Below are 25,722 nucleotides of genomic sequence, written 5' to 3'. Positions count from 1 at the left end.
TATAAGACAAACAAAGGAAACTATAAAAAGTAAAAAAAAAGTATAAAGTGATGTAAAAAGGAAAAAAAAGAAAAATATATAAAATATATCCCTCCTGTCAAGTATAAACATTCAGTAACTTAATTCTTTTTCTAGTATTTTAGTAAAATGTTTTCCCATATCTCATTTCTTATATTAATAATCAAATTTTGTAATTCAACATAAATCCATTTTGTAATTCAACTTATCACTTTCTACAAGAATTAAAGCAAAAGAAATCTCTCCCTTCTTATAAACAAAACTTTAAAACACTGACATTCAGTTCTGATCAAAAAGAAATTCCATTTATAGCTACCAGAAATCATAGTATACATATTCTAACCCTGGTCAAATAGTTCATTTTGTAGTCTTTCCATTTCCTTCTAAAAAGCTTGGTCTTGAATCCTTTCAAGTAATGCCCCAGAAGTTGATTTCATATTATTTTCTTTTTCTTTCTTTTCAAGAACGGCTTCAATAGTTTAAAATTAAAATAGTTTAAACTTTCCAAATCATTCTTCTGATTTATTATTTGTATTTGTTTAGATATTAGCCAATTTCAAATATACTGTAAATCTATTGTGATATCTTTTTTCCACATCATTCTTATAATGTAGGAATTTAATTTTAAAAAACCATTCTCTTTTCTAAAGAGAAAGATAAAGGCAGTCCTTGAATTAAGACCATGCAAAGTTATGAAGGCAACCTGATTAGTGATGAAATGTAGACCAGATTCCCAGGAGAGAGAGGCTGTATTCCAGAGAAGCAAGAGATAATGACGTTTTGATAGTTTGGTTGGGAGGGTGAGGGTCAATACAGCTCTTTCTTATAAGTTCTTGGAGTATATCGTTAGTCATTTAAATAGCTTCTCTTAGATTGGCAAGATTTCAGCCTATAGGTGAGGAATAATAAAGAAAACTGCTTTGAATCAATACAGCCTGTCTTACTTGGTTTTTGGAGCCTGATAAGAGTTATCGAACAATCTTGCATGTAATTTCTGAGCACATTGTTCCCAAAGAGCCTTAATTTATTCTATTCAAACAGAATAGAATGTCCAATGTATTAACCGATCTCTTCTCCTTTAATTCTAATTTATTTAATTCTCTTGTCAACCTTCAGAGTCTCCTCTGATCATATATTTTCTAACCAGTAAAAGTTTCCAGGAGAGGATTTGTTACAGATAATTTCAGAATCTTGATAACTCCTTTATAAGTTTTAAACACCCACAAAAAACCTCTTTCAAATCCATCTAACTCCTCAGCTTTCCACAATCAACTAGTCCTCCTTTTGTTGTTTTCCAAAAATTAAAATTTTGTTTTTAATCCTTGAACTTAATAAAGGTTATTTCATCCTGGGTTAGAAGGAAATTCTCACAGTATGATGAAATGTGTCTTTCAGAAGATTCTTAATATCCAGATAAGCATTAACAAGCAAATTCCTAACCCTTTCATTAGGACAAGTACAAACATATACTTACAATGTTACATTACTTTATACAGTATCTTGTCATTTTCTCTAGATGCAAAGCAAAAAATCCCCAAAACCCTCTTCTTCCTGTATCTTATCTAATATCTTTAAAACTTCATAATTCAAAGTTAAAAGTTAAAGTTAAATCATTAGTTGTTACTAGAAGAAATATATTATACATCTTATTCTTTAATTCCTTCACATGATATCACACAAATTGAATTCTTATCAGCTTTTCTTCATCTGTTCTCAATTTTAATACCGTAGCTCGTCACTTTCTCTAAAAATGCAACAAAAACTATCTCCTCTCCATATCTTACCTTTTTAAAGCCTCATGATTCTGTCCTAGTCGAGAAAAAACATTAAAAGCTGCTAGGGAAAAACCAGAGAATCACATATATTTTAACCTTGTACGAATAAGGTAACTTTGTAAAGCTTTCTTTTACTTTTAAGGGTCTTGATGTTTATTCTTTTTAAGTAAAGTCTCCAAAGCTGATTTCTTTTCTTTCTCTCTTCAGCTTTTCTTAGGAATTTCTTCATAATGTATCTCTTTTGGATTTTGTAAATCCAAAATAAGAAAATTGTCTATTAAAATTCAGTTTCCATGAACAGGAATAAGCTACAAAGGTTCAATGCAGTGGACATTAAAAGAGTTTGCATTGCTGTCTTAACAGGAAAAGAATAGCTCAAAATAATTATTTTTTTACAATTTTGAATTGTTTAAGACAGATTTCAAAAACTTTTTGAAACTAAATAGGAAACATAGACTATTTGATTTGATTTCAGAGAAACATATCCTCAGAAACACTAGAGTAATTGGTTAGTTATATGCATCTGGCTAAAAAAAATGTTCTAACCAGCTTCATTTATAGTTCTATATTGCAATTATGGGATTAAAAGTTAAATAAAAGAATGTACAGAAAACCCGAAAAGCCATTTTCAATATAGCAATAGCAATAGCAATAGCAGTTAGACTTATATACCGCTTCATAGGGCTTTCAGCCCTCTCTAAGCGGTTTACAGAGTCAGCATATCACCCCCACAGTCTGGGTCCTCATTTCACCCACCTCGGAAGGATGGAAGGCTGAGTCAACCTTGAGCCGGTGAGATTAGAACCGCTGAACTGCAGATAACAGTCAGCTGAAGTGGCCTGCAGTACTGCACCCTAACCACTGCGCCACCTCGGCTCTTTTTTTAAGTGAAACACCTTGGGAATGTTGCAAGAATATTTCAAATTAAACAACAGGCTTAGTGCTGCAAATATATGCGTAATTAAAGAGGGTGGGTCTTCACTGCAATATCAATTGTTCAGAAAGCTTACAATATTAAAAAAAGAAAAGGACAATGTATTTATTATGAATATTATATATATTCAAATACAACTTTAAACAAGAATCAGTTGAATACCATCCAATCTTTTAAAGAGCATTCACAGAAAAATCTAATGGCAGGAATAAGAACTTATAACTAATCTACATCAGTTGCAGAAAACAACTATGAAATAAAAATCTCTCACTTAAATGTCTCCAACTGTTGAACAATCAAATGATCATTCTTAGTTAAGAATCTCCTTTTTAAAAATCGTGATGTTGGATCTATAGCTCTACTGCTAATCTCACTACCAACTTGGCTTCCCATCAGTGGAAATCTATTCAAAGAGTTCTCCACTAGAAGGTGGAAAGAGGCATTTTCTTCTTTTCCTATTGTTCTTCATTTCTGCACAACCCTTCAGAACAACTTTTCACTGGACATAAGGGGAAGAAAAAAACAAGACCTCTCCAGTGGGAAGCCTATACTAAAGTCCCTTGTGAGGATATGCTTCCAACTTCCTTCTCAGGGATTTATGATGGAGTGCAGTTTACTTGAGCATTTTGTTTTTCCTTTTCTAATGGACTGGGGGCCATAATCAACATTTATTCAACTGAACAAAAAGCCAATCCTTACAAGTCTAAACAAACTTTTAATACAAGACATTAGCTTTACAAAATATATTTCCAAGCAATGACATAAGACATTATCCCAAACTCCTTTACACCAGTTTAATCATACATTCAGGATTGAGTTATAAACGACATGGGAACTTTGTGGCCATATAGATGTTATTGCAGTATAACTCTCTCACTTTAATTATTGATGCTTATAAGTTTGATTGGACTGAAATCCAATTATATGTGTTGGACCAATTGGTCTCTACCTTTGTGCAATATTTGAACTATTTTAGTAAACTATGGAACATTGCTGAAGTAAGTAGCTTTTTCTCATTCACTTAAGATTATCCTAATAGCCAATTCTTTTTATCCCTGCAAGATTAATCCAAGATAAACAATAAGCAGACCACACCTTAACTTTCAACTTTAGAGATGACAATCATAATATAAACTCGATAATTTTCAACATACCTTGAGTGTAGAACACAGCATTTCCGTGTCAGAAATAGCTTTCTGGAGTGATTCTACAGTGGCATTACGTAGATCCAGTGTCTCTCTCAATGCATTTACAATAGATTGACAATCTCGTTTTTCTTTCTCTGAAGCAAAAAATTATAATGGAAGTAAGGGCCACCTGAACGTTATTATTTTTAATATTTAGTGAAGAAATAATTCTTAACACACATAGCAAAGATCTAGAATTGAGTGAGAAAGGAATTTAGCCAGAGGCAGTACATGCAAGCAGAGTACAGTATAACAATTGGAAGGGACCTTGGAGATCATCTAGTCCAACCCCTTCTCAAGCAGGAGTCTCTACACTACTCTGGACAAATGGCTGTCCCTTCACTTCTTAAAAACCTCTAGTGATGGAGCACCTACAACTTCTGGAGTCAAGTCATTCCATTGATTAATTGCTCTCACTGAGGAAATTTCTCCTTAATTCTAGCTAGGTTAGATCTGTCTTTTGCTAAGCTTCCTTCTGTTACTTCTTGCCTTGCCCTCAAGTACTTTGGAGAATAGGTTGATACCCTACTCTAACAGTCTCTCAAAAATTGGAAAACTATTATAGTTATATTCAAGGAAGGAAGAGCTATGAAACTGTCTCACTCTCACAGGTAAAGGTAGAAATACCTGTAGATGAATTTGATTCCTAGTGACTACAGTTTTCTTTATAGTATGAAAATGGTTTGCCCTTTTCTTTTTTGAGTATGTTTATTATCTGTCCCTGGTATTCATAATGGTACTCTGCTTAGCTTCCAAATTAAAGACTGTTAGTTTCAACCACCACTGAGAGCCTCAACCATTAATTTTTAAAAAAAAAACATTGTTCCAAAATGCTTCTGATGCAATGTATAACTGATTTTAGAAATCTACAAGTCAGCAAAGTATTCTGATGCATATTATTTCAATTGCTGGAGTCTCAATCTAAAAAGGTAAATTGGATACAATGACATTACTGAGTCCTGAATTTGTAGTGTTGTGGTCAAAACCTGGCTCACTTAGAGCAATCATTAAATTACTTTGAAGATACAATGCAATTTGTATCTATAATCTATCTCCCATTCCTCTCTTGCAGCTAGGAAATCAGACAGACAATAGTAATCAGCAGAGGAGATTTAGTGTGTAAAAACGTATACAAGCACACAGACTAGTGCACCATATAACTGAAAGGAAGGTAAAGCAATGTGCACATCATCTACTTCCTTGATAAACACGTACATAATTTTACACAAATGCTTACAAACAAAAAACAAGTACTCACTTTGAATACTGTTCATATTTACTTCCCTCACTGAGTCAATCAGCAGAATCCAAAACATACATCAAAACTGTCCACCACTTGCAGAGCCAGCCGGCAAAAATTCAAATTCGACCATGCAGCTTTCATTATACTTGGATTCATACTGCATCTCATGGTGCTTTCCACTGGTACCCATTAACTTGTACCGTTTTTTTCCAAAATAAAATTTGCTGGCCAAATTGAAATCCCCTCAAATGGGTTCAGAATAGGAGAGGACAAGGGAGGTGGCAGAGAGCACAAGTCTGCAAAATGGCAAGAGAGTGCTGCAAGACTGCCTTCCTTCTCATCCTTTCAGTCTGAATTACAGTACAAAATTGTTCTGGCCAAAACCCCACTCACCTAAAGCAACCAAATCACTTTGAAGATACAATGTAATTTTACTAGCAGGCAAACAATAAAGCAGAATCTCCTGGGCATCCCAGCAAAGCAATAGAAATTTGTGCTGGGCAACCCTGATCAAATGCAAAACTAGAGCTTATATACCCTTGGCCTACTAGATTGCAAAGGAAAGGCAATAAAAAAGCCAGACACAGAGGAAATTACTGTAAAGCATGACCATGGAATGTTTTTGGATAATTTCCCTGGATAACCTTATTATGTATCTCTTCCTACTAGTTCAGCATGCCAGCAATACTACATCTGAGATAAAATAACTTTATGGTGGACTACAGGCTCCTACTGATTCTTCTTCCTTTCACTGCTCAGGGTCAGTTAGTGAATGCAGAGTATGTGGGAGGATGTCCATTTCACCGTCACGGCAAATATACGGGAAAGAAAATAATCCAGTAAGAATGAATGTTTTAGAAACAATGACTACTCCCGACCGCTCTTATAAAACTTTCTTTTTTACTGTGTTCTGATATTTTAAGACTTTTTGTCTTTCAAATTAAATTACATTTCCCTCACTCTTTATGACTCATAACCATTTATAGAGAATAATAAAAAAGATCATATTCTTAAAATTGTGGAAATGGAAGGGAATGAATAATAAGACTCACAGAACATCCTCATAAGTTTCTTATATTTCAATTCAATGAATCAAACCTATAATGTTTCTATTGCACAACCTTGGATACTAGAAGATAAATGCAGTATTTCTCAAAATAATTATTTAAAGTTGGGGTATTTAGATGTTCTTCAAGCTCAATTTTATCATGTAAAATCTATTGCCAAACAAGAGTTGGCCTATAATCAATTAGTGGTTCTTTGATTGATTGATTGATTGGCTAAATATGGTGGTTCATGGCATTTAGTTTACTCTCAACAAAAGAGACTATATGTAGGTCAGAGTTGAACTGTGGAGTCTCTCTCTGAGCTTGGTTGGTTGTTTGCAGACGTTTCATTACTCAACTAGGTAATATGTTCAATCCTAGAAGGGCCTGGGATTTGCTTTCTGTTTATATACAGTAGCTTGCCTGTCAGTGTTAGTGGGAATATTATTTTCTCCTTGGTAGTTCCTTGATTAGGCTGTTGTTTACTGTTTGCCTGTTAAATTCCTGCATAGTGTTTTTGGATTTTGTGGGTGTGCACCCTTGAACACCAGTTAGGAGTCAGAAGACATCATAAAAACTCCTTAATTTCACAACAGATGGACAAAGTTAACTATAATTTCAACTGGAAACAGTAAGCATCCTAGACCAAGCTAAAACCCAAAACATCAGGGAATGCCTGGAAGCTTGGCACTCTAGACAAATCAACAGGCAAATCGATATAAACAACATTTACACACTATTCAAGAGATAATAACAAACCTAAAAAGAAAACAAAAAGAACCAGAACACCTTCTCACTAGCGATCAACACCAAGATAAGCAGGGATTAGTGGTAGGATTAACACTACACAAAAAATCAAGCAGTAAACAAAAGCTTAATCAAGGAACTACAGGTAGTCTTTGACTTAATGACCCCAGAATTTCTGTTAGTGAGACATTTGTTAAGTGAGTTTAGCCCCATTTTATAACCTTTGTTGCTAGTTGTTAATTGAATCACCACAGTTGTTAAGTCAATAACATGGTTGTTAATCTGGCTTCCCCATTGATTTTACTTGTCAGGTCAGAAAAGGCGACCATATGACCCCAGGATACCACAACCATCTAAATACGAGTCAGTTGCCAAGTGTCAGAATTTTGAAAGCTGCAATGGTGATAAGTATGAAAAGTGGTTGTAAATCATATTTTCAGTGCTACTGTAACTTTGTCGCAAAACAAACTGTTGTTAAGTCAAGGACTACCTGTACCAATATAAACAGAGAACAAACCCTACTCTCTTCTAGCACAGAAGTTGTTACAAGATAGATAACAAAATGTCTGCAACCAAACTACCCAGCACGAAGTAGTCCACATTTCATTTACTCTTAATCATGCGCAGGCAGAAGAAATTTCATTCCTCAAATTTGGAGGCAGAAGAAATTTTATACAGATTGTGTAAAAAGACTAGGACAGTGATAGTGAACTTTTCAGCACTAAGTGCCGAAAAGGTGGATGTGACCAGTTTCTGGTGCCGCCATGTGTGTTGGCTACTAGTCTTCCGGTTAATGGCGCGCAAGTGTGCACTACAATCAGCTGGCCTGGCGTGCATGCTCACGCTGGAAAATGGAAGACCAGCTCTTCCAGTTTCCAGCACTGCTGCATGCACAAAGGCCAGCTGATCATCACATGTTCATGTGTGCTAGAAACCCAGAAGAGGAAAGGGCAACACCACACGTGCCAGGTCACATTACTCTGTGTGACACTTCAGGCACATGTGCCATAGGTTTGCCATCATGGGACTAGGACAATGCCATAACAACAATTAGGCCCTCAACGTACATTTTATTGTCTCAGGCCACACATTTTTCAACTTACCTTTCATGGATAGCTGAGCTTTCACCCTATCTAGTTCATTCTGAAACACAAAGAAATTAAATCAGGTTAAAGAACAAAGTCCAAGATATTCTTACAACTTAAAAAAAAAAGGTAATGTATGCTAAAGCCAGGCAGGCTCTGTCTAAGCAAAACATGTGTGATGTATTCACTGTTGTTCATTTTCTGAATGTTATTAATGTTGTTGCCTGATCAGTTAATCTGCTTTCAGCTACTAATTTATTATCACAAATCAGCTGACCAATGCAGGGAAAGTACAAGAGCCTCCATGGAGCACCAGAGTTCCATGGATCACAATCTTGACAATCACTACTTTAGAACTACAGGAATGCTAAATAAAAGATCTTGAAGAATTAATATCAGAAAAAAATATCATCTTATTAAGTATTTTTCAGTTTCATTTTTCAATTGTTAAGCAGGAGACACACAGAATAAAACTTTTTTATATTTTAATTTAGCAAGGCAGTCAGGCAAATATTCTGCCCAGCAAAATATATTAACCTATTTTAACTAATATGAAAACCCATTAAAACTGACCCATTCAATACACACCCAAGTATAACAGCATCTGCAAAATCTATTATTTTAATGAAGTCCAAAAAAACAATTTGCAATAGCATATGGACACACTTACACTAAGTACAATTAAAGCATTGTTTACTGCTCATTCAAATGAGCTTGGATGCTACTGATGCAGATTAGCAGCTGGATGAAACAGACAGCGTTAAACTGACACCAATCTGGAGGAAATTTCATGAACTGAACACTGAAGAGGTCTTTGGAACAATTGGCACTTTTTAATAATAAAAAAGAGAAAATATATTGAATACAGAATAGGATACAGAATAACAGAGTTGGAGGTCTTCTAGAATCTAGTCCAACCTCCTGCTCAAGCAGGAGACACATTGTGGACAATGGTTTGATAGGTTTCCACCTGTTACTTCTTGTCCTGTCCCCTCAGATGCTTTGAGGAACACATTGTCTCTTTTCTCTGTGACAGCCCTTCAAATATTGGAAGACTGCTATTATGTCATTCCTAGTCCTGCTATTATGTCATTCCTAGTCCTTCCTTCTCTCTCCCTCCCTTCCACACACATATATTATACTATATATGAATATAGTATTTCTTTCTTTCAGAATTTTACACTTGATAATGCTACCATTATCAAGTGTAAAATTACTGTGTTTTAAAAATGTCAAAACAAAATGAAATAATTTCTCTATAAGCTAGAAAGAAGCCTTACAAGGAACTCCTTGAACCCTGAAAACATCATGGTATTAAAAAAATCCTGCAGGAGGGTACAGACAGAGGTGGTTTTCAGCAGGTTCTGATCAGTTCTGGAGAACCGGTAGTGGAAAATTTGAGTATTTTGGAGAACCGGTAAATACCACCTCTGACTGGCCCTGCCCCCATTTATTCTCTGCCTCCCAAGTCTTATCGGGAGGGAATGGGGATTTTGCAGTAACCTTCTCCTGCTATGCCTATCAAGCCACGCCACACCCACCAAGCCACGCCCACAGAACCAGTAGTAACCACTGGTACAGAGGATTAGCAGAAATGAAAAAAAAATTACAATATATTTACACGTGTTACTGTATTTTAGCATTCTTTTAAGTATTTGTGAATGAAATGACAAAAGCAGCATATGAATATTTTATATAATGACTATATGCATGAAAGAATTCAGTACACCAGCAGATATTATTTCCTAGAGAATAAAAAATAATGAGATTACAAGATCTCAAAACCATCTTCCTTCTGGGTTACATCTAGTATATTTAAAAGGGTCCTTTATCTTTTGTAAATTATTTGGGGGTGGGTGGGTGGGATTGTAAGATAACAGAAGATGCAAGGCTGGTAGCTTCCTGAAATTTCCTTTCTCCAGGAAAATGTTGAATGAAACCTCACAGTTGACTAATCAACCACATCAGTATTTGAAGTTATGAAACTTTTCATTTTAGGAAACTGGATAATGAAATACATATTTCAAAAAAGGACACAAACCCATAATATTGCCTTTCTCTCTTTGAAGTTTCCAAACCTGCATTTACCATAGCATAATACAGTATAGCATGTTAATATTCATATAGCATATAAATATTCTTATAACATTTGTTCATACCACCCTTTTCAGAAAAATGCTTTTCAAAATTTGCAGAAAAGACAGCTCACAAACCCCCACCCAAATTTAATTAATAGGTTCATCTCACCCTATCCTAGGACCTGATGAAAGGTCCAACTTTTTTTTAATTCCATCAGCTTTAAAGTATCATCTGCATTTCATGCTTGCCTATAAGCCATGCCATACAGTAAAACATCTGCACAGACCAAACCTCAGCATATTTGGGTTGGCATATTCTACGTATATGAGCTTTTTTATTCTAGAATAGCTTTCTACCATTAGATAACGATTCCAATTGCATGAAAAAGTGAGTACATTAAATAAACCCACCTCACTGGATTACAATATAAAATTTAACAGTGGAGATGTATCAGATTCAAAGATTAAAAAACAATGCTTCAGAGTGGATGTGACACTATATCTATCTTTATACAGAGGTGTTAATATTAAGCACCTTTTTATCTTCCTCTCTGAAGTGCTGCACGTCCACATTTAACTGTTTTCTTATAATAACTGTTTCAATAACTGCAAATTATTTCCTTTTCTCAAGTTTGCAGCAATTTGAATATTTCATAATTGATTCTCTCAATGTATAGGGTTTCCTCAATCAAAATGATGCAAGGCAGCAAACAGTGGGTTTAAATATATTTAAATAAACAAGACCAAATATAGTAATAATAGTGCATTGGGAGATACACAAAAATCAAACAACCAGCATTCAAGCAGTTCGCAGATCGCCTTGATTCAAGGAACTTTCTATTGCTTTCCTAAAGGTCAGCAAAGTTGGGGCCAAATGGACCTCAGGAAGAATGCTATCCCAGAGGCCAGGAGCAATAACAGAGAAGCATATCTCTAGAGTTTCACAAAATGATATTGATTTGTAGATGGGACTTGGATCACACCTTATCTTACAGGACTAGTAGGTAAGATTGAAAATATCTAGTTCCTGATCCATGAACTATCAGCATTTTGAATTACAACTAATAGTTCACTAGTTTCCAGTGCAATGGTGAAGTAGAGGTATAGAAAAATATATTCTGGGTCCCTTGCACTGTGCATAGCAACAGTTCAAATGGGAGGTGACTCTAGCATGAATGACTGAAAATAATCTGTTGGCCAAGGAAAAGGTCTAATCCAGTGGTTCCCAAACTTTTTCAGTCCACCACCCCCTTGGTGCTACAAACTGATCCTCAGTGCCCCCCACCCAGTGGTGGAATTCAATTTTTTTTACTACCGGTTCTGTGGGCGTGGCTTGGTGGGTGTGGCTGGGGGGGGTTTCACTGGGCGGTTTGCACGATGGAAGGAAGATAGTAACAGTAAAATTCAAAACTGTAACAATTAATTGGACATTTATTCAAACTCCAGTTTAAAACCTTTTTAGTTAAAGATAATTCAACAAAATTGTTGAACATGATACAGTGATAACAGGTTTTCAAAGTCTGATAGTCATTTATCAAGAACCTTAGTGACTAGTAACTTAATAAACTCAGTAAAATTTAGTAACTACTTCACTGTTCAGTAAATTCTTAATGTGATGGATGGCCTTGATGAAGTGATACCAGTTTCCCAATGTCTGGTTTCAAGTCACTTAGCAGGAGTCTTAAATCACCACGTTCAGTAATCTGGAGTTGATTTCTTTGCTTGGAGAAAAGTTGGATGGCCACACTGAAGCCACGTTCCACCAAATATGATGTTGGAAATGCAACAAGGAGCTTCTTAACCACTGTCCATAGTGCAGGATAGCGATCAGAAATTTCTTTCTGTAACCAAAACTCTTGGTACGATTTCTTAAACTTTGGCTTCAGCTCAATGTCATTTTGCAGCTCTATGAGTTGTTCCTCCACTACCCCATCTTCCTCAGTAGCTGAAAATGGACTTATCACCCAATCTGGAATTTCCATCAAAAGAAGATCCTGATATCGCTCAGACATATCTTTATGCAGCATGTCCAAATGGTCACAAAAAACCTGAAGATCATCATCTTGTATCCCACCTTTCTCTGCTAGTTCAGACAAGCTCGGAAATTGATATAGCTCGTGACAGCCTATATTGCGCTTGAATAGAGTTAACTTTGAAATAAACGTAGAGATGACAGAATTGGCCTTAATATGATTGACCTCATTTTCTTGCACCTGCAAATTCACTTCATTGAACTTTGCAAATAGTTCTGATAAATAAGCAATGTCATACCTGATCTCTTTGAGTTCACCACTGAGCAAAGCATTCTTGTCTTCAAAAAACTCCACAACAGTGTCAAAAAGATTGTAAAAGCGTCTCACACAGTTGCCTTTTGATAGCCAACAAACTTCTGTATGAAGCAGCAAACGATCAAAATCTTCATCATTCTCAACACAGAACTCTCTGAATAGTCGATCATTGACCAACCATGGGGATGGAAAGGGAAATATAGGCAATGGAGTCCAATCCCCTTTCTCAACAGATTGGAAGCAAAGAATAACTCTAGCAAAATGTAGCCTTTTACTTCTTTGGGGAATCATTTTCTTTTTTTAATTATTATTATTATATATATTTATTTTTCCCAATACAACTCATGCAAAGGATCATCCACATGTACATTACATTTTCCACACTTTTATCTTACATATTTGTGATTCCTTATAACTTTTTTAAGCTAAACATTTTTAGTACAAATCAACGCATTGACATATATCAGTAATGCAGTTTCCTATCTCTTCCATTGACATAACTAACACCTTTTCATAAGTAAAGTTCAGTTGTCTCTCTCTCACCTCTCTTCCTCCCTCTCTTCCCCTTCTCTCTCCCTCTTTCTCCTTTCCTCTTCCTCTCTTTCTCTTCCTCCCTCCTTCCCACTCTCCTTTTTTACTCTCCTCTCTCCATCTTTCTCCCTCTCACTTTCTTTCTCCCTGCTCCCCTCTCTCACTTCTTTCCTTTTTCCCTCTCACTTCCTTCCTCCTTTTCTCTCTCTCTCTCTCTCTGCCTTCCTCCCTCTCTCCTCCTCTCCTTGTGAAAAAAGAAACAGCTTTGCAAAAAAGAAAACCCTTTTCCCCTCCTCCTGGCTGCTCTGTTGCCCCCCTGTCCTGTGCTGGATTTTAAACTGAATGCTAGGCTCAGCTCTGCAAGGGAGAGCCCAGACGGAGGGAAATAGCTTGGAAAAAGAATAGATACCTTGGCTGGGGCTTGGGGGAGGTAGCTAGAATAGAAGCAAAGGAAGTCTCACTGGGCAGAGAACTGTTGGGCTGTGTGGTTGAGATAAGAGAGGGAATCAGAGAGCAGCAGCAGCAGCACCCGTGCCTCTAGGCAGATGAGGTACAAAAAGGAGTGAGTGGGAGGGGTGGGAAGTGAGGGCAGAGCCAGTCAGTGGTGCATTGTACCAGTTCTCCAAACTGCCCATAATCTGTCCTACCGTTCAGGAGAATCAGTCAGAACCAGCTGAATTTCACCCCTGCTGGAATTACTCAGCTGACTGGCGGCCAACAGAGCCCCAGGCAGAATTGCGCCCTGCAAGGGGGCCACTTCCAGCACTCCTCTGCCACCTCCCTTGCCTCTTAGTGCCCCCCCTAAGTCATCCCACTGCCCCCCAGGGGGTGGTACCGCCCACTTTGGGAACCACTGGTCTAATCCGAATATAATGGATCTACAGATCTATGCAGAAAGCTCTCCTAGATAGATTTGCCACTTTTTCAGTGAGTACCATAAGCCCAAGTGGACCCTCAAATTAAACTTGAGTACCACTTGGAGAAAAGCAATCCTATCAAGAATTAAAGAGAAAAAACTCCTGAACATAGCCAATCCATCAGTCTTGCCTAAGGTTGAACCTGTTATTTTCTACTGAGATCCTAAAAGCTTCCCAATACTACACAGCACCTCAACAGCTTCATTTGGTCAGCTGGGATATTCAACTGTGCGTCATCAGCATGCTTATGAAACATATTTCCATGCCTTTGGATGATCTGGCCCACAATTCTCATGTAGATGTTAACTAAGAGAGGGGAAAGCAAAGATTCTTCTCAGGCTTTATTTATTTAAATAACTTATATGGCTGCCCATCGTGCAACAGTGGGCAACATGCAATAATTAAAACTGCTACAAGCAAAAACTTATGATACCTCAGTAAACAATGCATCTCAATCATTAAAAATGCACCAGTAGCAGAACTCACTTAATCCTAGTTTAAACACAATGTTTAAAGAGTTAGCAGTAGACTCATAAAGTAAAGTCAAGGTAAAAAGGAAAAGGCCATGCCGCCTACATGAAGTTTTAAATACAAAGGAATGCAGAAGCAGATTCACCCTAGATCTTGTAAGAGTTAACTATTTACTAGAAATAGTAATCTTATTCCAAGTACATTGTTCAGCAGCTACCTTGTTCAGTGACCATTTGCAGTTATGACCGATGTCAAAAAAGTAACTTTGTGACCAATCCTTACATTTACAACCTTTCAGGTCTGTAAAGCAAAGGAAAAGTAAGATCATAACCACACTTGCAATTTTACTTACTGACTGCTTCACTTAACGACTGAATCACCTGCTTCAATTGTGATCACTAAAGGGCACTACCTGCAAAAGTGTAAACTTTTGCAAAGCAAGTTCAATTTTCCTACCTGTAGACTTTCTGCATCCAGTTCGGACTGCTCCTCTAGGGCAACATCAAAAAACAACTTGTTGATTATGTGCCTTTTCCCAACCTATAGAAAACATGTTAAAAATAAATCCCAGTTAATAAATGTGAATAATTGTTTCTAAAACAATAATTTGTATTTTTATTGCAACACAATATAAAGAAAATTATCTCAGAACATAAAAAGTAAAACAAAGCTTTCTTCAACATCAACATAATATATATTTGTTAAATTCTGCAAGATTGGAAACATATATTTAAGGATTCAAGGACAGTGGGAATATTAATGTAAGTTACCAAACACATGGGACCAACCCTAAGGTGACACATTTCCCATTTCTACTGTCACTCTGCACTCCTTCCCAAATTTGCAGCCATCTTTCCAGCACAGAGTTTTGGAATGTTGACATAAATATCTCACACACCTTTGAAAAGTCAGTGCAATTTGTTCTCTGGCAGTTTCATCTTAGCAGCTGAGGCTGAGCTCATGCTGTGCCAAATCCAAATATGTGCTATTTGCTTTATAAAAAAAAGAAAGAAATTGAATGTGATAGTTATCCCCACCTCCCCCGTGCAGCTACAGCTTTGTGTTCTAAGTATTATATACAATCATGACACTTGCTAATTGCATAGTTACTCTTTCACAAGATGTTATTTTGTTCCTGCTGCATGGTAACCAGGGATGCACGAGGTGGGGAAACAATGGAGGAAACCAACAAGTCAGAAGAGCAATAAGGGCCAAACCCCAACAAGGACAGAAAAAGGTAGGAACACAATTAAATAAGAACACACTGCTCAGCACTTGACAATTGATTATCATTTGAAACTTTGTACTTCATTCTGTGTTGCAGAGGGAAAACACCAAAGATCCTGTTTGAAACTTTCAAAACATAGCTGAATAGAACACATTACACAACTGATTTAACTAGAATTTAAATTTAGTAATTTTAGTAAGAAAAGAACTTCAAGAACTCTAAAATTAATAAAATAATTCACATTCAAATTGCACTGAAAGAAATTCAAAAATAGTTGCAACTGAGCTGTTATTCAAGTACATCATAATTTCAATTCGATTACTCTAGATCTGAGCATCTTCACCTGAGCAATAACTGTCAACTGAATCTTAATTTCAAAATATTAAAATTGGGTCAGAATTGGGCCAGTAAATCTTTAACTAAAGCTGCAATTTAATGCAGCTATCCCCTACCAAATATGTGGGCAGTCAGTTTTGTAATACTCAGGCTATCTACCATTGATGAATAGTAATAAATCATTTTTCTACAGTGTGCATCAATCTTAGCACAAGAAAAGCAACATTCAACTCCATAACAAACCTTAAAGTATAATAATCTATAAATTCATATTCCTATAAAAAGTTTATGCTTGAGAAATACATAACTAATGGAATGTATATTAAAAGCAACCAAAACAGAATAACAGAGTTGGAAGGGATTTGGGAGGTCTTCTAGTCCACTCTCCTGTTCAAGCAGGAGACCTTATACCATTCCAGAAAGTTGCTGCCCATCTCTTCTTAAAAGCCTTCAATGACGGAACATCCACAATTTCTGAAGGCAAGTCATTCCACTGGAGAATCAGTTAAGAAATTTCTCCTTAGTTCTAAGTTGCTTCTCTCCTTGATTAATTTCCATCCATTGTTTCTTGTCTTGCTTTCTGGTGCTTTGGATAGCCTGACCTCATCTTCTTTGTGGCCGCCCCTCAAATATTGGAACACTATTATCATGTCTCTCCTAGTCCTTCTTTTCACTAAACTAGTCATAGCCAATTCTTGCAACCGTTCCTTATATGCTTTAGCCTCCAGTCCCTTAATCATCTTTGTTGCTTTTTTCTGCACTCTTTCTAGAGTTTCAACATCTCTTTTATAATATGATGACCAAAACTGGATACAGTATTCTATTCTAAATCATCTTCAGCTTTTTTCCCTTAAAAGCACAGTCAAATAGAACTTCTTACCTAACAGGAAAAATAAACAATCCTCAGTGATTGCAGCTACCAATTCATGAGTAGAATACTTTACATATATGTGTCATTTGTGCTAGCAGCAGTCCTATAAAGTACATTATTTATTGAAGATCTACAGTTCAGGCATGATTTAAAAAGAATTAATACTCCAGAGTAGCATAACTATAGATATGTAGTAAAGCCCTTTTGCTTTGGCTATGATAGCTGGATGCAAAAGATGAAATTTCAGTGTGGAGAACTGAGAGAGAAGGCAGCTGGATAAATATTTGCTGGTGCTGCTCTGCTAAGCAGCCATGTGGTGCTGCTTTAAGGAAGGCACTTAGATGAGTGAATGCTTGCTAGCACTTGCTGAGCTAGGATGGGGTGACTGAGGCTTCCTGGAGCTGCTTGCTGCACTACAAGGCAGGGTAACAGTGGGCTAAAAGGAGGAGATAGGTGACTGCGGAGAACTGAAAGGCTCTTGAACTGCGAGAGCATCAAGCGCCTACATTTTGTTCATTGATCACAGGGTGCTACAACGGCTGAAACTCTGGGTATAAGTTGTAAGTCCCTTTTTTCAGCACCGTTGTAATTTGAACGAATGGTTGTAAGTTGAGGACTATTTATAAAAATAGCACTGTCATAAGATTTTTTAAAAATACTTTAGATGTAGATCCTGCCATTCTGTTTTTGGAAGAAATGTTCATCTGGGTTCAGTTCAAAGTGGGGAGAAACACTGGGAACATGGAGGCTGATTGGAAAGATGGTTTAATGGTGAAGCACGTGTGATTCTGGGTAGCTGACCACATGGAGTGGAGAGTGAGTGTTGTTTATACCCTCTCTTGGGCCTTGCCCTTGAGCTTCCTGTTCCTGTGCAAGAAATGTATTCTGTTGGTTGTTGTGGGGATCACTGCTAACTTTATAGGCTGTCTGAGTCAAGCTTGGTTGCAACTTGGGCTGATGCAATGCAGTTCCTATTATGGCTGAATGTATTTATTAAATTTATATTTCCGCCTATTCGCCCATGTTGACACCACTGAATGGTGGCTTACAGAATATAAAACCACATTTAAACAATAAAAACTAACAAAAAGAATCAAATACTAAATTAATATAGTACAATATAACAAAATCACTTCCTGTCCCAGCGACAGTAGATCACACGAGCCATTTAATGAGCTCCATGCCATTCTGGGTTCGCCACACCCGCTGGCAGAACCAGGTCTTCAGCAGCCTCCGGAAGAGTATTAGCATGAATGGCTTTGCCCTGAAGGATAATCCCATCATCCTGGAGTTGAAGGCCTTTGTCTTGTAGATAGGTTGGCCCAGTCCTGTTGGGACTATTAACAAAGGTGGGAGCTGCTTTCCAAGAGCATGTTTCTCCTTTAAGGAAATATAATATTCTACCTTTTTAATATTTCTCAAAATATTTCATTCTTCTAGGAGAGGGGTGGGTGCTAACTTTCTACACTGTCTAACAAGAAATCTCATGATTGCTAACATTGAATTAAAATATTAACATTCATATGTAAAATTGTAATGAAGAGAATTCAAAGGTGAAACATATTATTTAATACTTAAAGGAAGATGAATTTGAAACTTTTAGAAGAATTCATCCTAATTAGGAAACCTCAAACAGCTTTTGAAAGAGGGCACACTTTTAACAGGGCCTCTTCTTCAGATCTTAATGTGTAGGTCAGCCTCTCTGATATTCAGGTATATTTTTTATGTCTTTCCCAGACAAAGAACTGGCAAGTTGTACTGCTAAATACTTTGTAAATTTAAAAACCAAATATTTTTTCTACTAGCAAACATTGTAAGACCTACCTGGATTCTGCACTGTGGACAGGTTCGACTTGGTGCAGTATCAAACCACTGGATGAGACTAGGGTAAATGACAGAGGGAATGGTTAACAAAGATACAGGATTTTGTTAAAAATATTAAATAGGAAAAACAATTAAAGCCAAACAAATAGTACCATGGTTGTGTTTGCATAGTACAATATAGCACAAGCTAGCCAACCAAATTTTAGTTTAGGGTATTGGTATACTCAATAAAGGAGAATATTTTTGGCTCAGGGTTGAAATGAGGGATCCTTGGTGCTCTCTGAGCTTGGTAGACTTGCTACACTTGTGATGTTACCTAGTTTGAGTAATGAACCATCTGCAAGAAAACAATCAAGCTCAGTGTACTTTAGCCTATGAGGTTATTTTATGTTTGGAGCATTGCGCAAACTGAAAAAAAAAGTATATACTGTATGTATGGAGACACTGTGAAAATTGTTTCCAGAGGCAGCCATACATTTTAAAATTAACTAGATTGCAGGATATCAATCCTTGAACAATCCAGTATGGCAAATAGAACACATATTTATTGTTATGACTGCTAATGAGTTCAAAGTTAAACCACAAGTGTTTCCGCATAGTTAAAGTACAGCACCATTATATACACTATAGCTTTCGAGGCTGTTCAAGTTTCACTTAAAATATCACAGCTTAAAATATCACAGCAGTGGACAGTTTGCCAGTAACAGTAGCATGGCATGCTAGATTTTGGGGATGCAAATGTAAACTTCTGAAATTGTTTAAAAATGTGTATTATTTTAAGATAGATACAAATATGTCTTCAGAATATATAAGTTGCACGGAAGTGTTATTTTTGACAGATCTTTAGAAAATATGCATAAATTGTACATACAAAAATATGTAAATGTCACTATAAAAATTAGCTTTGAAATGACTCAGTAATGAGCCTATGCTAATATCAGCTCTTACAGAATTTAAAATCTTGAACAGGACTTAATATTTTTGACACAAGAGAATAAAAGTCACAAATTACCAAAACAGAACAATTACAGATTTGCATTAATAACTCCCAAAATGTGAATAGTTTTTATCCACAATTTTTATAACCCCCAGAAGCACATTTTTGATATTAAGACGAAAACTTAGCAATCAATTTATTTTTCCTAAACAAAACTATTCCATATGCCTCAATGTCATTAATCAATCCTAATAAAAAACTGTATTACATACGCAGAAATAAGGTGAAAACAATGTAGTAAAACGTAAGACTCAAGAAAGGTGTTTATGTTCTTTAATAACATCTGACACCATTTTTATTCATATACTCACCACAAATGATGGAAAGTATGTCCACAGTGAATAGCTGCAACATCAGTCTTATTGTCAAAGAAATCAGAACAGATGGTACAATGGGCACGGATAGGCATGATCTATAATTTCAAAAGAACAATGTAAGGATCAAGCATGGAAGACCCTCTTCTACAAAGGAAAACACTTTTTAAGGATTTTAAATAAATGGTCCCATGGGAAAATCTATCCAGAACTTGTCCCAAAGGTGCTTTTTTAAAAGGTAGCTGGATTTTGTTTTTCCTTGAAAACATTTCACTTCTCATCCAAGAAACTTTTTCAGTTCTTCTTCAGTTCACAACCATGATCTGGATGACTGAGAATCTCCATAGATATCTAGAACTTCTATCACCTGTATATATGTTGAATATCCAGAATAGAACAGCCAATATCAGTGACTCAGAACATTAAGTTGTGTTTAATGACTGGAGAACAAATATCAAAGCTCAGCATTATTTTGTATTGATTTATCAACTTCACAAGGGCTTTTTACAAATCAGAACATGACATAATAAGCATTTAAAGTCAATAAGGATGTCACTTTTCAAAAATGTCTTCCTCTTCTTCCAAACTGCAACTGATATACAAAACATCCCATCCTACTCCCATCTGACCCCAATTGCACCCAATTTCCTAACTGGGCACTTGTAAAGCAAAATAGAAGTCTGTGCAACTTATAATACAGATGCTTGGTAGCAGGACCACTGACAACTTTGCAAACAAGTCAGGGGCATTTCTCCATTGGAAGTACAGATTCTCTGTCACCCAGACATTGAGGAGAAACAAAGCAGAATAACATAGTTGGAAGGGACCTTGCAGGTCTTCTAACCAAACTCAGGCAGATAAACCTATTCCATTTCAGACAAATGGTTGTCCAATCTCTTCTTAAAAATTTCCAGTGAAATAGTGAAAAAAGTAAGGTTCTACATTTAGTTAAGAAAAACCAAACTCAGGTGCAGTTTAGGTCGTACCTCATTCAATAGTATTAACTGTGAGAGGGATCTTGGAGTCCTAGTGGACAATCACTTAAATATGAGCTAGCAGTGTGCTGCAGCTGCCAAAAAAGCCAATACAGTTCTAGGCTGCATTAGCAGCTCAGGAATAGAATCAAGATCACATGAAGTGTTAATACCACTTTATAATACCTTGGTAAGGTCACACTTGGAATACTGCATCCAGTTTTGGTCGCCACAATGTAAAAAATATGTTGAAAGAGTGCAGAGAAGAACAACAAAAATGATTAAGGGACTGGAGCCTAAAACATTTAAAGACCAGTTACTGGAATTGGGTATGTTTGGTTTAATGAAAAGAAGGACTAGGGATGACATGATAGCAGGATTCCAATATCTCAGGAGTTGCCACAAAGATGGAGTCAAGCTATTCTCTAAAGCACCTGAGGGTAGGACAAGAAGCAATGGATGGAAACTAATTAAGGAAAGAAGCAACTTAGAACTGAGGAGAAATTGCCTGACAGAACAATTAATCAGTGGAACAGCTTGCTTCCAGTTGTGAATGCCCCAACACTAGAAGTTTTTAAGAAGAGATTGGACAACCATTTGTCTGAAGTGGTATAGGTTCACCTGCCTGAGCAGGGGGTTGGACTAGGAGACCTCCAAGGACCCTTCCAGCTCTGTTATTCTATTCTAGTTTTGGAGCTTTCACAACTTCTGGAGGCAAGTTGTTCCACTAAGCCTGCACTTATTCAACAAAGCTGGAAAACTCTAGCAAAGAAACAGAGATACATCATTTAGTAACGGCAGCATCTCTAAAAGGACTCGGCAAGGACCAGATTGAATTGTTGAGGCTTTCCTGAATTTAGGACAGAGGTCCTCAGAGCTGGCTGGAGAATTCTGGGAGTTGAAGTCCACAAGTCGTAAAGTTGCCAAGTTTGGGGACCCTTGATTTAGAACTTGAAAAAGATATCACGTCTCCGCAGTTTCTCTGGTTACCAAGTGGAATATGAGGAAAGTCTCGACCTACCCTCCCTCCGCTGGACGTTCAAGTTATCCCTCCTATACATCCCAACACGCTTCCACCATATATATATATTTTCTCTCTACCCTCCCGGCGTGGGGGGAGAGGTGGGGGGGAGAGAGGGAGGGAAACAGCGCTTCCTGCACCGCACCCGAGTTCAAATCCTTCGATAATAATAATAAATAAAATTTAAAAAAAACCAGGCTCAAACTTACTTATTAGCTTGCAAAATCAAATTTGGCTCCTTTCACCTTCTTCCGGCTGGGGACGGAAGTGACGTCACACAAACTACAGACGCGGTGTATTCCGGAAGCGCGAGAGCGACGTTCCTGCCCCTTCGCGTATTTGGCAGAAGTCGGAGGGGGCGTGGCTAAGAGGCATCCGAGATCCAGGGGCCCCTCCCGTCAATGTTTCTACTGTAGTTCTGCGCCCTACGCAGCTGAGTGTGCTAAACCAGTGTAGCTGCTTTGTCTGTTTTAGCCCTTTTAGCTCTCCCCCCCCCCGCCCCACTAGAAAAAGGCTGGTCTTAACATGTAGGGGATACTAGTGAGAATTAGACGTCTCAGAATTCCCCAGCTAGCCAACATTGTAAGTAGGTGAGTAAGCCAGCTTCCCCATTGACTTTCCTTGCAGGAAGTTGGAGATGATATTACGTGACTGCAGCTAATATTTATAGTGCGGTGATGCAGCAGTGTGGCAGCACCGAAGCAGCAACAATATATCCTTTAAACACAAAAGTTGCATCGTTTGTGGCAATTGATAACTTGGAAGAAATCATGAATCTACCATGATTATTTGTAAATAGTTGCTCTTCAGCAACTATTTGTTTATAGATTTGGTGGTACTATGGTAATGGGAAAAATTTGGTGGTACTATGGTAATGGGAAAAAATACAATTCTTACAAGGATTACTTCTGAACATAAATTTACACTACCTTATAGAAGAATTGTCCGGACCTAGTCTGCTCTATTTTTTCCCAAGAATGTAATCAGACATCCATAAACCCAAATAAGTACCAGCTGAGGTGGAGTTACAAAAAATTGACTGACTGTTAGATAATAGAAAAACAATATAGAAAATAGCTACTATCTAGTGATCATTTGGAATTTTGCAATCAAAATCATGTAATGGTTTTGGCCTAGTTATGGCCCAAAATAACTTGATTCAGCGTAAGATGAAGTTACTAAAGTAGACATGTATTTGTGTTTGATATAAGGCAGTTTTTTTTTTTACTATTACAGCTTAATGCTTCAAAATTAGTGACGAGAAATTGTATAGATGATTTGGTCTATGTAATGTTTCACATGTTATTTCTATATGTTATTGAAGCTGATTATTAATTATCTATTTCTTATTTACCTCAAAATTCCAAACTCTTCAATAAGAAATTTAAGGAACTACTGGTAGAAAGTATGAAATAGATCAGAATATATCAAACCACAAATATTTACTTGTATGCATATTTAATAATGTAACAGAATTCATTAATTCCCACCTGCTTCACTACCTGTGCCCAATAGCTCTAGTGTTTTGTACCCCAGAATAAATTTTATCAGTTTTTTTAATGTTGTAGTTTCTTTAGGCTCAGTTTATGTGTGTTTTATCAACTGTGTTTAATTTAATGGCATTTACTACAAATGTATATGTAGAGTTTACATAACAGCTTAATCACATTTATTTGGAAATAAGTCCAAATTATTTTAGTGGCATGTGCTTGTACTAAGGTAAGTATGGAGAGTTAAATTTCTGTAGTATAGTCCTAAGCAAACTTAGTCTATACATAAATGATTTATTATTTATTTCAAAAATATACAGCTGCTGCCTTTCAGACTTTCAATATTTCAAAAAATGTTAATAATACAAAATTAAAAATAAATAATAGATAAGAATGAACTAAAACAGGGGTCAGCAACCCGTGGCTCGGGAGCCGCATGTGTCTCTTTCATCCCTCTGCTGTGGCTCCCTGTTGCCACATGGCACACGATTTTGAGAGGAACTTTCGGTTAGAGAGGGTGAAAAGCACCAGGAGGAGACTTTATGGCAAGGGGCAGGTTTTCTGGTCAGCTTCATAATTGACAGGGCTTTTGGTTAGGACAGGTAGAGGAAAAAAGGATACCACGCTAGGAGGAGACTCTATGGTGGGGAAACCGGATTTGAGAGAGAACCAGAATTGAATGGGGGGCTTCCAGTTAGGATCTTTATGGCTCTTTGAGTGTTTAAGGTTACTGACCCCTGAACTAAAACATGAAGACTGACATGTAGCAATTAAGTTTAAAATTGTTTCAATTAGCCACCTATGCAATTTAGTACAAAACTCTTAAAATAAATGTGATTTCAAATTTCCATCAAATTTGTTACCCTACATAGCAATGTAGCAGATGTGAGCCACAAGGGGAGAAAGATAGTGGAGAAAGAGCTATTCACTTCCACAGCAGCATAGTTTAGATCAGGCCTGTCAAACTGGTGGCCCACAAGCACAGGCCATGCCCACCATGTGCAACAAAATCCTTTTTTAGTTTATGCTTTCATTAGACAACACATCTGAAGAAGCTGACATAACCCATAGAGCTTATTTGATAATAAAATTGATTAATCATTAAAGTGCCATAAAACTATTTCCCCCCAGAAATAGAACTGCTTTCCATGCTTTTTAACCCCCTATTAAGACATTTTCTCCAACTATCCAAGATAAAGTTTTTGACTATGGCAATTTTTAGGATTTTCTTTTCCCCCCCTTTGCTTTGGGTTTCCTGCAGACAAATTGGAGCCATCTCTAACTGGATTAATTATAACAACATCTAAGTACATTTTAATGCCTCTGCAAATTTGTCAGAGGAGCAATGACTTGAATGAATACAATGATAGTTGGACCAGGTGCTTTTTTTTCAACATTTGGGAGGGAATAAATCTACATCCCATCTGTGTCAATCTAAAAATAACATCCAAACAAAACTCTTGGGAAATCTTCAGCTTTGCTGTATATCTGAATCTAACATTTTGCAGAAAATAAATGATTTGATAAATGTATCTAGATGATTGGTATTTTAAAGAAAAAAGTAGTGTTAAGTGCTTCAGCCAAATTTTGGTGGTGTAAAATTTTAAGAATTTTCAGTGTAAGAATTTTGAAAAGGTGAATATACTTTTGCATTTCATTCTCCTTGCATTATATTTTTCACCTAAAAATCTACTTAATTATCTCTAAAAAAAATCTACCCAATTGTTCTCTTACGTTCTCCACAGTTAGAAATATGTAGTTATTAAAAAGATCTGTGCATTGAAGTGACTGGTCATAATTACAGAGAGCACTGAAAAATCAAAAAGGCTTCAGATAATAAATATTCTGTTTTGTAATGATTAGAAAAATACATATGGGTAGTTCACCAATATACCATAAAAATAAGAGGTCTCCCCCAAACCCAGGATCTTTTCCCAAACAGTGGCACAGTGTTCAGTGGCAACTTACATTATAAATCTGTAGAGGCTAGTATCATCTGTGATAGTCAAATTATCTCCATTGCCTTGTAAACCAATGGCCACTATTGTATTTTGTAGTAACTGAGCCCATTAATTAATACATTCTTTAAAGATACATTTTAAATCCACTGCCAATCTAATGTTATTGGACGGAGGAAAAGTCCCCTTTTAGTTTCATCTCTATCATTGTAAGTGTTGAAATCTTTTCTAATGCCATGGAAAATCATTTTGTAAGCAAGAAATATGATAGAAACGTTCAAATCTGGTAAATTAGCAAGCGCATGTGACTTGACTCAAAAAGGCTGAAGAAGAGGCCCAGAATTTAAACTTGGGAACTAACATATACAGAAGGCAGGATTCTGAATTGG

General features: G+C 36.7%; 1 protein-coding gene across 2 annotated transcripts in view; it reads right to left on the bottom strand.

Moving 5' to 3' along the window:
- The window catches only part of TRAIP (TRAF interacting protein), a 35,537-nt gene extending 13,389 nt beyond the window's left edge, over window positions 1-22,148 (bottom strand). For both annotated transcript variants that reach the window (XM_087707816.1, XM_087707817.1), the window contains exons 1-6: window positions 22,095-22,148; window positions 19,888-19,988; window positions 18,580-18,637; window positions 14,777-14,860; window positions 8,054-8,093; window positions 3,882-4,009 (exon numbers count right to left, since the gene is read on the bottom strand). In XM_087707816.1, the coding sequence (XP_087563942.1) occupies window positions 3,882-4,009; window positions 8,054-8,093; window positions 14,777-14,860; window positions 18,580-18,637; window positions 19,888-19,985 (408 nt within the window). In that variant the 5' untranslated portion in view covers window positions 19,986-19,988; window positions 22,095-22,148. The remainder of the gene's footprint in view (window positions 1-3,881; window positions 4,010-8,053; window positions 8,094-14,776; window positions 14,861-18,579; window positions 18,638-19,887; window positions 19,989-22,094) is intronic.
- Window positions 22,149-25,722: the final 3,574 nt, after the last annotated feature.

This window comes from Thamnophis sirtalis, unplaced genomic scaffold (assembly GCF_051295495.1).
Source record: "Thamnophis sirtalis isolate CommonGarterSnake01/CBP01778 unplaced genomic scaffold, rThaSir2_p1.2 scaffold_3, whole genome shotgun sequence".
Lineage (NCBI taxonomy): Eukaryota > Metazoa > Chordata > Lepidosauria > Squamata > Natricidae > Thamnophis > Thamnophis sirtalis.
Note: the sequence above shows the minus strand (reverse complement) of the source record. Positions and strands in the feature narration are given on the sequence as shown.